The sequence below is a fragment of the Nerophis ophidion genome, linkage group LG01 (genome assembly GCF_033978795.1).
Source record: "Nerophis ophidion isolate RoL-2023_Sa linkage group LG01, RoL_Noph_v1.0, whole genome shotgun sequence".
Taxonomy (NCBI): domain Eukaryota; kingdom Metazoa; phylum Chordata; class Actinopteri; order Syngnathiformes; family Syngnathidae; genus Nerophis; species Nerophis ophidion.
In genome coordinates, this window is record NC_084611.1 from 25,681,139 (window position 1) to 25,695,260 (window position 14,122).

Consider the following 14,122-nt stretch of genomic DNA (forward strand, 5'->3'; position numbering starts at 1 on the left):
CGGTCACCACACCTGTGGCCGCACCCCTTCGACTATCAGGTACTGTTAAATTCACTAAAACACTAGCAACACAATAGAAAGATAAGGGATTTCCCAGAATTATCCTAGTAAATGTCTCTAAAAACATCAGAGTCCGTCCCAATGCAATTGCGTTTTTTTGGGGGGTTTTTCTAGTCCGTCGCTATCAATATGCTCGAACACAAATCTTTCATCCTTGCTCAAATTAATGGGGAAATTGTCGTTTTCTCGGTCTGAATAGCTGTTTTGTGGAGGGCTCCCATTAAAATCAATGTGAATATGTGAGGAGCCCCCACACTTGCGACGTCATCGTCTGCGACTTCCGGTAAAGGCAGGGCTTTTCTCTTAGCACCGAAAGTTGCGAACTTTATCGTGGATGTTCTCTACTAAATCCTTTCAGCAAAAATATGGCAATATCGCGAAATGATCAAGTATGACACATAGAATGGACCTGCTATCCCCGTTTAAATAAGAAAATCTAATTTCAGTAGGCCTTTAAGTCTATTGAAACACAGTGTTACTGTTCAAACTGTGTGTAAATAAATATCCTTGTTAAATAAAACATCCACCTTGTTTTTACTGAATATTTAGGCATACTACGCTACTGTATTTTAATGTCGGTGATAACGGTGGCACTTGGAGAGCCAAGTGGTCCACCGGTGTGGATGATATGATTGTCTATAATGAATCATGCAATAATTACGGTCGTTGTGGAATTGGCGCGGGGATTATGAGGATGGTTGGAGGTCACAAACATGTTTTTGTGAGGAAGAATGGATGACTGGGAGAGAAAGGAGAGCTTGTGTTTGTGACAACGTGGTGGAAAAGGACCGGTCCAACTTGTCTCCAATTCATTTAAGGTTCGACTAAAACGTCCATATCCAAAGGCAGTGACGTCAACGCCATCCGTGGGGTTGAGTTATTTTGAAAGTGAAAGCGACCGTTTCCGGTTCTCGAGCCCCTCCTCGCCTCGGTGGAATGCCAGCGAAGTGCGCCCTCCCCCCTCCCCCTCCCTCACAATGGTACGGCCGGCTGCTATAAAAGAGCCTCGCCATCGAGGCGCACGTCATCTTTTTCAAAAAGCGTCTCGTTAAGATTCACCGGCTGCTGCCAAAAGGTAAATAAAAGCAACAACAACAACAACAACAACAACAAAAGATGGAAACACACGGCGTGACGAAGGCCAAGACCCTGGACGAACTCATTCAAATCCTGCATAAAATATTCGCGAGTGACCGCATCAACGTGGAGGAGGTGCAGGACGTCATGGAGGCGTACGACAGCAACGTGGACGACTGGAAGATGTATTCCAAGTTTGACAAACTAAGGTAAAAAAAAAAAAAAACGATTCGTATGTTAGGATAAGATAACGCACTTTTTTCTTTTTTTCTTTTTAAATAGTGATGCGTTTTGCACACTGGCTTTGACGTCATGGTGTCTGATTGTTGTGATTTTTTCCGCACGTAGCTTTGGAAACATGCAGCATAAATAAATACATTCGTCAAAACATTTATTATTGAAAAAAAAAGACAGAAAGAAAGAACGCATTAAAGTGCACGTTTGCATTTTCAAGAAGTTAAAGCGATTGTGCTGTTTTAAACGCCTTTTTTTTGCTAATAAGACTTATTACAATAAGATGCTGGGGAAAGTTGATGGTTTGCATGGAAACAGCCTTCCAACAAATGTAGACTTAATATTTTTTAATTATTCATGTCAATTGTTTTCACAAAAATACAATGACTTGTGGGATCATTGGGGCTTGTGCAGCCCTTTGAGACAGTTTGATTTGATTGATTTTAATTAAGACTAAATGAAGTTATCAAAAGTTGTGAGTTCTCCAAAATGAACCAAAAACAGTGACTTAAAATCATTTCAAAAGTATAATCGTACACGTATGAGTTGATGTGGAAGCTGATGGTTGTTCTGAAAAAAGCTTTTTAAAATGGAATAAAAAAAAAAAAGTGTCCATAGTTTTACATTGTTTATTTTTTTTAAATGATACATTTACTATTTCTGCGATGAGGTGGCGACTTGTCCAGGGGTGTACTCCGCCTTCCGCCTAAATGCAGTTGAGATAGGCTCCCGTGACCCCAAAAAGGGACAAGCTGTAGAAAATGGATGGAATTTACTATTTATTTTTGTATTGATGTATTTAAAAATGTTATATTACTATTCACACCTGTATGGATTTTACAACTGTGTGACATAAATTTGATTGAATTTAATTAAGACTAAATAAAGTTATTAAAAGTTGTGAATTCTCCAAAATAAAAAGTGCCTTAAAAAAATGTGTAAGTAATTGTCAAAATAATTTTACTTGAACAAGTTGACATAGACTATCTGTGTTGGCCCTGCGATGAGGGGCGACTTGTCCAGGGTGTACCCCGCCTTCCGCCCGATTGTAGCTGAGATAGGCGCCAGCGCCCCCCGCGACCCCGAAAGGGAATAAGCGGTAGAAAATGGATGGATGGACTTAAAATTATTTTTAGAGTATTTATTAAAATAATCTTACACAAACGAGTTGACGTAGAAGCCGATGGCGGGTCTGAAAAAAGCTTTTTAAAATGGAAAAAAAAAAAGTGTCATAGTTTTACATTGTTTTTTAAAAATGATACATATACTCAAATGCAGTTGAGATAGGCTCCCGTGACCCCAAAAAGGGAGAAGCTGTAGAAAATGGATGGATGGATGGAATTTACTATTTATTTTTGTATTGATGTATTTAAAAATGTTATTACTGCACACACCTACATGGATTTTACAACTGTGTGACACAAATTTGATTCAATTTAATTAAGACTAAATGAAGTTATCAAAAGTTGTGAAGTCTCCAAAATAAAAAGAGTGATTTAAAATTATTTTTAAAGTATTTTTATGAAATAATCTTACACGAACGAGTTGACGTAGAAGCTGATGGCAGTTCTGAAAAAAGCTTTTTAAAATGGAATAAAAAAAAAAAAGTCCATAGTTTTACATTGTTTATTTTTTTTTAAATGATACATTTACTATTTATTTTTGTATTGATGTATTTAAAAATGTTATATTACTACACACACCTGTATAGATTTTACAACTGTGTGACACAAATTGACTGATTGATAATGATTGATTTAAATAAAGACAAAATTAAGGTAGCAAAAGTTATGAATTCTCCAAAATAAAAAGAGTCACTTAAAATTATTTTTACAGTATTAATTAAAATAATCTTACACGAACGAATTGATATAGAAGCTGATGGTGGTTCTGAAAAAAGCTTTTTGAAAAGGAATTTAAAAAAAAAAGTGTCCATAGTTTTACATTGTTTATTTTATTTTCGATGATACATTTCCTATTTATTTTTTGATAGATGTATTTGAAAATGTTATATTACTACACACACCTGTATAGATTTTACACTGAAATACAAACTGTGTGACACAAATTGGCGTACAACTGTTGCATAATGTTGCCTTTTTTCAGTGTATCCTATTCACAAAATATCCAAAAACAATTATCAACCTAAAATTACTTTTTTTTAAAAGTTGTTTATATACCATCAGCTTCCATTTGAGTGAGATGTTTGCGTTTTAAGCCTATAACCAGGCGACTTTGTTGTTTAACGTTATAAACTGACGTGACCTATATTCTGGTGGACACGTGTTCTACAGCAAATGTGAGTGTTTTGATTGTCAATGGAGGCAGGGAGAAGCGGGGCGGGGTGGGGGGTCAGGAGGTCTAGTGAACCAATCAACATTTAGGAAAGAACACACACCCGCTCATGTGCAGAGGTTGGTTCACTGGTGGCGTCATGATCACCCGGGAGTTGCAGCAGCTGCTTCCAAAATATTTGGAGATTGACAAAATGCAAGGAGGGGTCACATTAGCTGTATTTGTTCCCCCCCCCCCCCCCCCCCACCTCCCCAAGTCTATGAACCAGCTTAGATCTGGGTGTCACCGCAATGTCGTTCTGTGATCATCTCTAGCTGTCTCACGAATCAATAATAGCTTCCGATTTAAGCTCCAAATCAAAAGTGACAGTACGCTTAAATGTGTGGTTGTTTTGCAGATACACAAGGAACTTGGTTGACGAAGGCAACGGAAAGTTCAACCTGATCCTCTTATGTTGGGGGGAAGGCCATGGCAGGTAAGACAACGTTTAACAAGCACCTTTTATCGGGGACAAAAACAATACGCTGGCTAACCACAGGTCACCGGGATAATTATTTAACGGTGATGAAAGAAAAGTATTTTCTTTTAATATTGCTCCACTGAAAAAATACTCCTGCTTTTGGTGTTTTCACTTGGTAATGTGACAGCATTTTATAGGAAAATTGTTGAATTATCAACTTTATATTAGTTGTATTACTTATTCATTTGGGCATAATAACTAGTATATCTATAAATCAAATAAATATAGTGATATTTTTATTTATTTATGATTAACAGAGGCATCACAATAATTAGTTAATTTAATAATTAAAGGCTTATGAACAAATAAGGCAGAATGGAGTGCACTACTTGCAACGACCAGCAGAGGTGCTGTTTATTCAGTCTAAACTTGTTTGGGGTTCGGCGACATGACAAGCTTTTCGCTGCAGCTCTCAATTTTTAATGTATATATATATATATATATATATATATATATATATATATATATATATATATATATATATATATATATATATATATATATATATATATATATATATATATATATATATATATATATATATATATATATATGTATATATATATATATATATGTATGTATGTATGTATGTGTGTGTATATGTATGTATGTATGTGTGTGTGTATATGTATGTATATATGTATGTATGTATATATGTATATATGTATATGTATATATATATGTATATTACATTACACACACTACAGGCCAAAGGTTTGGACACGCCTTTTCATTCAATGCTTTTTCTTTATTTTCACGACTAGATTGTCACTGAAGGCATCAAAACTATGAATGAACACATGTGGAGTTATGTACTTAAAAAAACCCCAGGTAAAATAACTGAAAAAAATGTTTTATATTCTAGTTTCTTCGAAATAGCCATTCTTCGCACTGATTACTTTTTTGCACACACTTGGCATTCTCTCGATGAGCTTCAAGAGGTAGTTGCCTAAAATGGTTTTCATTTCACAGGTGTTATGGTTTTGATCCCTTCAGTGACAATCTACAATGTAAAGGTCATGGAAATAAAGTGTGTGTGTGTGTATATATATATATATATATATATATATATATATGTATATATGTATATATATATATATATATATATATATATATATATATATATATATATATATATATATATATATATATATATATATATATATATATATATATATATATATATATATATATATATATATATATATATATATATATACACGTGTGTGTATATATATGTATATTTGTGCGTCTATATATATATATATACATATGTATGTTTGTGTATATATATTAGGAGTGTGGGGAAAAAATCGATTTGAATACAAATCGCGATTCTCACGTTGTGCGATTCAGAATCTATTCTCATTTAAAAAAATAAATAAATAAACATTTTTTAGCAATCCAACAAAACAATACACAGCAATACCATAACAATGCAATCCAATTCCAAAACCAAACCTGACCCAGCAACACTCAGAACTGCAATAAACAGAGCAATTGAGAGGAGACACAAACACTACACAGAACAAACCAAAAGTAGTGAAAAGAAAATGAATATTATCAACAGTATCAATATTAGATATGATTTCAGCATAGCAGTGATTAAAAATCCCTCATTGACATTATCATTAGACATTTATAAGAAATTAAAAAAAAAGAACAATAGTGTCACAGTGGCTTACACTTGCATCGCATCTCTTAAGCTTGACAACACACTGTGTCCAATTATTTCACAAAGATAAAATAAGTCATATTTTTGGTTCGTTTAATAGTTAAAACAAATTTGCATTATTGCAATCAGTTGATTAAACATTGTCCTTTACAATTATTACGAAAGCTTTTTACAAAAAAAATCTACAACTCTGCTAGCATGTCAGCAGACTGGTGTAGATCTTGCTGAAATCCTATGTATTGAATGAATACAGAATTCTTTTGAATCGTGAAAATATCGTTTTTGAATCGAGAATCGTGTTGAATCGAAAAAATCGATATATAATCGAATCGCGACCACAAGAATCGATATTGAATCGAATCATGGGACACCCAAATATTCACAGCCCTAGTGTGTGTGTGTGTGTGTATATATATATATATATATATAATAGAAAATTTGAGGTTTTCAAAAACTGAAAGCCATAATCAAGATTAGAGATTAGAACAAATGAAGACTTTCTATAGGTATTTCACGTTGCACGTGATGAGTTTATATCACATATTACCGTAGTTTTACATCTGTAGTTGAATTGCTGACATAAATGAACTTTTGCTTGATGTTTTGAGTTTCACCTGTAAATACCGTATTTCCTTGAATTGCCGCAAGACATATAGCATGCGCCTGCCCTGAATTACTGCCGGGTCAAACTTGCTTCCCAAAATGATTAGCGCATGCTTAGTATTACCACCTGGTCAAACTTGTGACACTTCCCCTGTCATCATTTTCAAAATGGAATAGGGTGATTTCAATACGGGTGATTTGAAATCGCGTAAAGGGAAGAAGATTAAGAGCTATTCAGTAGGATTTAATGTCCAAGCTTACATTACAGTCAAATTTTTACTGCATACCTTTGGTAAGTGCCGGAGTGAGAAGAGGTTTTAAAATAATTAGCCCATGCTTACTTTTACCGCATGCCTTTGGTAAGCGCAGGAGTGAGAAGAGGTTTTAAATTAATTAGCGCCCCGGCGGCAATTCAAGGAAATACGGTACTACCAAAACTTGAATGGCCCTCACTAATTGGTCTCAGTTTACGTTCATCTACAGCCAACTCTTGCATTGCCTTTACTTCATTTTCCTTACTACTATACATTATGTACAAAATGTAAGCCGTTTTTGTGTGCAGACAATCTGCTCGGTGGAGATTATTAGACGGCGTGTAGTGCTCTCTGCAAATATTTGCGACTCCTTCACTCAGTCGAATACACCACTTTTTCAAGATATAATGATTATACAGTATGATACAGATTGGTGTGTAATTAAAGGCTACTGACACACTGTGCACGCCCTGTGTGCTGTGACCACTTTGCAGTAGTATCCACGACCACTCAGACTCCCACTGCTTCATGAAGATGCTGCAGGGCGAGCTCAAGGAGACTCTCTTCGACTGGCCCAAAGAGGAGGGAGGCCAGATGACCGAGAGGTCACACAAGATCCTGAAGGAGAACACGGTGGCCTATATAAATGGTAAGAAGAAAGCGGTTTTGGTGGAGCGTCTGCTTTTTTACCACGGGGAGTTGATAGAAAACCAACCTTCACTCGGGAAAATGGATGTCCGCAACTTTTTGAAGTTTTGTCAACTGTCACCATTGTTTGTGTTTTAGACTCCATTGGCCTGCATCGTGTGGAGAATGTCAGCCACACCGAGGGCTCGGTCAGTTTGCACCTTTACAGCCCCCCCTTCCAGACGTGTCAGGTCTTTGACCAGCGCACCAGCCACAAGACCACAGCTCAAATGACCTTCTGGAGCAAATTTGGAGAGAGGACTCCATTTGTAAGTCACTCTATATCATTGTGCACTTGTACAATACACTCATGATATTCTCGTGATGGGTATAATAAGTACTAGCAGCACATATTTGGTTACTTACATTCACAGCCTAAGAGCAAAAAAAAAATATCAACAAAAACAATGATCGATCATATTAGTCAAGTAAAAAGAGAACTGGGAAAAATTAGACCCTGCCTTCATGCATAAAAAGAATGACGGTGCACGGATAGATCATTATAATTATTGTTTTTTATTATTTTAAAAAGTCAGAAGCATGCTCTGCAAGACTCCCTGTACTGTAGAAAAAAAATATATATATGTATATATTTATGTGTATGTATATATATATATATATATATATATATATATATATATATATATACAGTATATATATATATATATATATATATATATATATATATATATATACAGTATATCTATCTATCTATCTATCTATCTATCTATCTATCTATCTATCTATCTATCTATCTATCTATCTATCTATCTATCTATCTATCTATCTATCTATCTATCTATCTATCTATCTATCTATCTATCTATATATATCTATCTATCTATCTATCTATCTATCTATATATCTATATATATATCAATCAATCAATCAATCAATGTTTACTTATATAGCCCTAAATCACTAGTGTCTCAAAGGGCTGCACAAACCACCACGACATCCTCGGTAGGAAAACTCACACCCAGTGGGACATTGGTGACAATAATGACCCAGTGGGACGTCGGTGACAATGATGACTATGAGAACCTTAGAGAGGAGGAAAGCAATGGATGTCGAGCGGATCCAACATCCATCCAGTTTCTACCGCTTATTCCCTTTTCAGGGTCGCGGGGGCGCTGGCGCCTATCATGATACTGTGAAAGTTCAATCCACAATGGATACAACACAGACATATATATATATATATATATATATATACACACACACACACACAAGTATGTATGTGTGTATATGTATAATATATATATACACACAGTATGTTTATATATGTGTGTGTATATTTATGTATGTGTATTTATTTTTTTATTTTTTTTAATACATCTTTAAGCCCAACAATAAAGCCTGCCTGACTGACTATAGTCCTCCCAAGTTTTCCAGCCTCTCAGTAAAATGCCAACAATACAACAAATAAATTGTATGTGTTAATATTTATATTGCATTGATATATTGTAAATTTAATATGTCATTATCTCAATGTAGTCTACAGGAGTAGTCCCCAACCACTGGGCCGCAGAATAATTTTTTATTGATTTGTATTTTTTTTTTTTTTTTGTATTTTTTTATTTATTAAATCAACATAAAAACACAAGATACATTTACAATTAGTGCACCAACCCAAAAAAACTCCCTTTTTCATGACAAAAACCTCCCTTTTTCATGACAAAAAAATTAATGAAAATAAAATCACCCCCCACCCCCCGCCGGGCCGCGGGACAAATTATCAAGCGTTGACCGGTTCGCAGCTACAAAAAGGTTGGGGACCACTGGTCTACAGGACTCAATATATCATGACCTAAATTGCAATAATCAAACATTGATGAAAATTTTTTTTTTATAATTATATTGCCTGGATATGTTATGAACAGTGGATTTCCAACTTATAAGCAAAGACAAATGCTGGCAAGAAATAGAATGGAAACAAATAAGCACATTGAATTATTATATTCAAGTAAAATACTTATTTTGTATTCCATAATAAAATATTTAGCAATTTTTGCTATATTTTTCTTGGTTTGACTCTTTATTTATCTTTCTTTTTAAATAAATTAAAGCCACACAAACTTGCACTTATTTAAGTATTTTACCGGTCAACCTACTGTACTGCTCTCTCTAAATTGTTTCCTCAAGTTGCAGGAAACCGGCATTTTTACAAGGTGTCTTTTTATAGAACACAGCTTTAACAGCATTCAAAGCTGCACCTTATTCATTAAACCCATTTATATTTTAAATGGCATTCCCACAGGAGTGTTGCTTGAAGGCTAAAAAGTATGTGCTCGCAAGAGATATATTTAAAGGGAAACATTATCACAAAACCTATGCAAGCGTCAATATATACCTTGATGTTGCAGAAAAAAGACCATGTATTTTTTTTAACCGATTTCCAAACTCTAAATGGGTGAATTTTGGCAAATTAAACGCCTTTCTGTTTATCGGTCTTTTAGCAATGATGTCAGAACGTGACGTCACCGAGGTAATACACCCGCCATTTTCATTTTCACATTACAAACACCGGGTCTCAGCTCTGTTATTTTACGTTTTTTCGACTATTTTTTGGAACCTTGGAGACATCATGCCTCGTCGGTGTGTTGTCGGAGGGTGTAACAACACTAACAGGGAGGGATTCAAGTTGCCCATTGAATTTGCCAGAGTGTCTGCACATTTTACCGGCGATGCTAAGACAGACATGGCACAGAGATGTATGGATAACCCGCAGATGCATCTGCAACGATTAAGTCAACAAAATCACAAAGGTGAGTTTTGTTGATGTTGTTGACTTATGTGCTAATCAGACATATTTGGTCACGGCATGACTGCCAGCTAATCGATGCTAACATGCTATTTACGCTAGCTGTATGTACATTTGAAACTACATACCCACATTTAATGCGAAACAAACACTTACCAATCAACGGATTTAAGTTGCTCCAGTGTCACAAGATGCGAAAGTCCTGATCGTTTGGTCTGCACATTTTACCGGCGATGCTAATAAGGCAGCCATGCTATGGGCCACTTCATTAGGTACACCCATGCTATGGCCGAATAGTGTCAATAGCTAATTGATCAATAGCTTCAATTTCTTCTCCAATTTCGTTTTTGCTATCTGCCTCCATACTCCGACCATCTGTTTCAATAAATAAATAAATAAATGGGTTGTACTTGTATAGCGCTTTTCTACCTTCAAGGTACTCAAAGCGCTTTGACACTACTTCCACATTTACCCATTCACACACACATTCACACACTGATGGAGGGAGCTGCCATGCAAGGCGCCAACCAGCACCCATCAGGAGCAAGGGTGAAGTGAACACAACGGACGTGACGAGGTTGGTACTAGGTGGGATTTGAACCAGGGCCCCACGGGTTGCGCACGGCCACTCTGCCACTGCGCCACGCCGTCCCAATACATGCGTAATCTGTTGAATCGCTTAAACCGCTGAAATCCGAGTCTGAATCCGAGCTAATGTCGCTATATCTTGCTGTGGTAACCGCCATGTTGTTTGTATTGGCAGCCCTGTATGACGTCACCGGGAAATGGACAGTCGCATCGCAAATAGCGAAAATCAAAAACTTTAAAGCTTTTTTTAGGGATATTCCGGGAGGTATAAAATTTTGAAAAAAACTTCGAAAAATAAAACAAGCCACTGTGAACTGATTTTTATTGTTTTTAACCCTTTTGAAATTGTGATAATGTTCCCCTTTAAAATAAAATTTAAAAAATGTTCAATGGCCGTCCACCATGAGACAGAGAGACAACAGCTCTGCCTGAAATCCACAAGCTGTTAAAGAATATACGACCACAACATTGTGGAGTTAGTGCTTGGATTGCAACACCAAACAAGATAAGATAGCGGCAAAACAAGGCATTACATAATGAACACACCTTGCTTTCTCAAAGTGTAATTTTACAAGATGATTTATTATGCAATTATCATTTATAATAGTTGTTTTCATCACCTAACTGTTGTTTCCTTTTATCCTAGACCACAACAGCAACGAAGGAGAACAACTAATGCTGTCCAGCAGAGATTCCGTAGTTTTGCTTATAAAAGGCTTTATTTTTTTTTTCTCCTGTTTTTAAAGATTTTTATTAGTTGTTTTTTAAGAAACTGCTGGTGACGACGCAAAATTGTTGAAAAATCAGAGGCTCCTTATAAGTTCAAAAGGACATCCTGCTGATTAGGATGGCTTTATTATAGCTGCTAGGCAATAAGGAGCTGCACAGCATGACTCTGCATTCGTTCTTGCCCGGGCAGAACCATGCCAGAGCTGTACAATTTCGCTGAGAAAACATTGCCTTTTTCCGGAGTCTGTTCCTTCTTTAATGATATGTTCCATAAACGGATAGATTGCTATCCAAATTTCCCTCGCAGTTGATGACTTTTTTACTAGGTGTAAATCTATGTCACTCAGAATTGTCTTTATCTGTTCTATATGTAGCTAAATTCACATACTGAATGAGTCTTATTGAAGAAAGTAGCACTGAAAGTGACCGCTTTATTTCCTTTAAGAAGAAATGTGATGACAATGAACAATAAACATGATTATTTGTTCACAGAACGTAACGCTGTGTGGTCTTTATTATGTTTGAATGCGATGGTGTAAACCATGACCTTGGTCTTGAAATTGGTGTGCGGACAGTAGAAAACTCACAATATCATGTGTTGTAATTCATGATGGTGTCCCTCAAGGCTCTATCCCAGAGCCAATCGCTTATTACAGTGGAATCCGTTCATGTCGACACTCCTTGCCCGACGTTTCCACTTGATGTAACAACACCTCCATTGCGACGGACTCTGTTCTCTTTTTCATTCAAGTCCAAAGGGTTTGTTCCACTTAACTTGACTCTCGCCAGATCCTTGTAGTTCGCTGAGCTCCACACAAGGATCTGGGACATTTCAATAGGAGATGTATATCAGAAGGCAGGGCCTTGTAAAAAAAATTGAATTAAAAAAATTAGATGTGCACTACAAAAACTGAAATCTAAGTGAGATTGAATATCTCAAATAAGGGTGATATTTGCTTATTTTTTGTCTGATAAGATCATTCTTCTTACTAAGCAGACTTTATGTTAGAGTGTTTTACTTGTTTTAAGGGTTTTGATCCTAAATGACCTCAGTAAGATATTACAGCTTGTAGCTGAGATTTTATGACAAATATTGAGTAAAACATGCTTGAAACTAGAATACCAACTGTTGCAAAGCTGTGTCATCAACACTCACAAGTATAAAATTTATTTTTTAAAGTAATTTCTTACTTCAAGCATAAAAAAAAAAAAATTATGAGGCCAAGCGCATATCATTATGTCAAGATAATAGCACTTGCGTTTACCTAATTTAAGAATGTTTTCAACATATTGAGCAAAAAGGTCTTTTTTTTCTCCCAAGAAAAGTGCACTTGTTATTAGTGAGAATATACTTATTTTAAGGTGTTTTTGGGTTCATTGACGTTAGCTAATTTTACTTGTTTTGGAAAGTCTTGACAAGCCAAATTTTCTTGTTCTATTGGCAGATAATGTTGCTTAGTTCAAATAAAATACACCCCATTTATTTTTTTTCTTGTTTTTAAAGGCCTACTGAAACCCACTACTACTGACCACGCAGTCTGATAGTTTATATATCAATGATGAAATATTAACATTGCAACACATGCCAATACGGCAGGTTTAGTTTACTAAATTACAATTTTAAATTTCCCGCAGAGTTTCTTGTTGGAAACGTTGCGTACGCGTGACGTCACGGACTGTAGAGAACAAATTAGCGCAGCACCATTTGCGGCTAAAAGTCGTCTCTTTTCATCGCGCAATTAAACAGTATTCTGGACATCTGTGTTGCTGAATCTTTTGCAAATTGTTCAATTAATAATGGAGAAGTCAAAGTAGACAGATGGCGTTGGCAAGCTTTAGCCTTTAGCCACACAAACACACGGTGTTTCCGTGTTTAAAATTCCCGGAGGTGAAGCTTTACTATGGATCAGAGCGGTCAAGCGAACATGGTTCCCGACCACTTGTCAATCGGCACGTTTCGGTGAGAAAATTGTGGTAAAAAGTCGCTTCTTACCGGATATCAGCTGAGCTTACGCCGTCCATGCAGCTGCCGTCGACTTCCCACAGAGACTGGCGTCAAGACACCCGTGGACACACCCCTCCGACTATCAGGTACTATTAAATTCACTACAACACTAGCAACACAATAGAAAGATAAGGGATTTCCCAGAATTATCCTAGTAGATGTGTCTAAAAACATCTGAATCCATCCCAATGCAATCGCCTTTTTTTTTTTTCTAGTCCTTCGCTATCAATATCATCATCCACAAATCTTTCATCTTCGCTCAAATTAATGGGGACATTGTCGTTTTCTCGGTCCAAATAGCTCTTGCTGCTGGAGGATCCCATTATAAACAATGTCAGGACTTGAGGAGCCCTCACCCTTGTGACGTCATCGTGTACGACTTCCGGTAAAGGCAAGGCTTTTTTATCAGCACCAAAAGTTGCGAACTTTATCGTCGATGTTCTCTACTAAATCCTTTCAGCAAAAATATGGCAATATCGCGAAATGATCAAGTATGACACATAGAATGGACCTGCTATCCCCGTTTAAATAAGAAAATCTCATTTCAGTAGGCCTTTAAACCCTGACTTTTTGCAGTGTGATTGGATAAACCACTTGTCCGCTATCTTGAATGACGTGCTACTTCAACCAC

General features: G+C 36.2%; 1 protein-coding gene across 1 annotated transcript; it reads left to right on the top strand.

Moving 5' to 3' along the window:
- Nucleotides 1–1,079: 1,079 nt before the first annotated feature.
- On the top strand, nt 1,080–11,980 carry LOC133552377 (cysteine dioxygenase type 1-like). The gene is made up of 5 exons (XM_061899590.1): nt 1,080–1,346; nt 4,064–4,141; nt 7,213–7,367; nt 7,505–7,674; nt 11,404–11,980. Exons 1-5 carry the CDS (start codon nt 1,177–1,179, stop codon nt 11,431–11,433), a joined length of 603 nt encoding a protein of 200 aa, XP_061755574.1. The 5' UTR covers nt 1,080–1,176; the 3' UTR covers nt 11,434–11,980.
- Nucleotides 11,981–14,122: the final 2,142 nt, after the last annotated feature.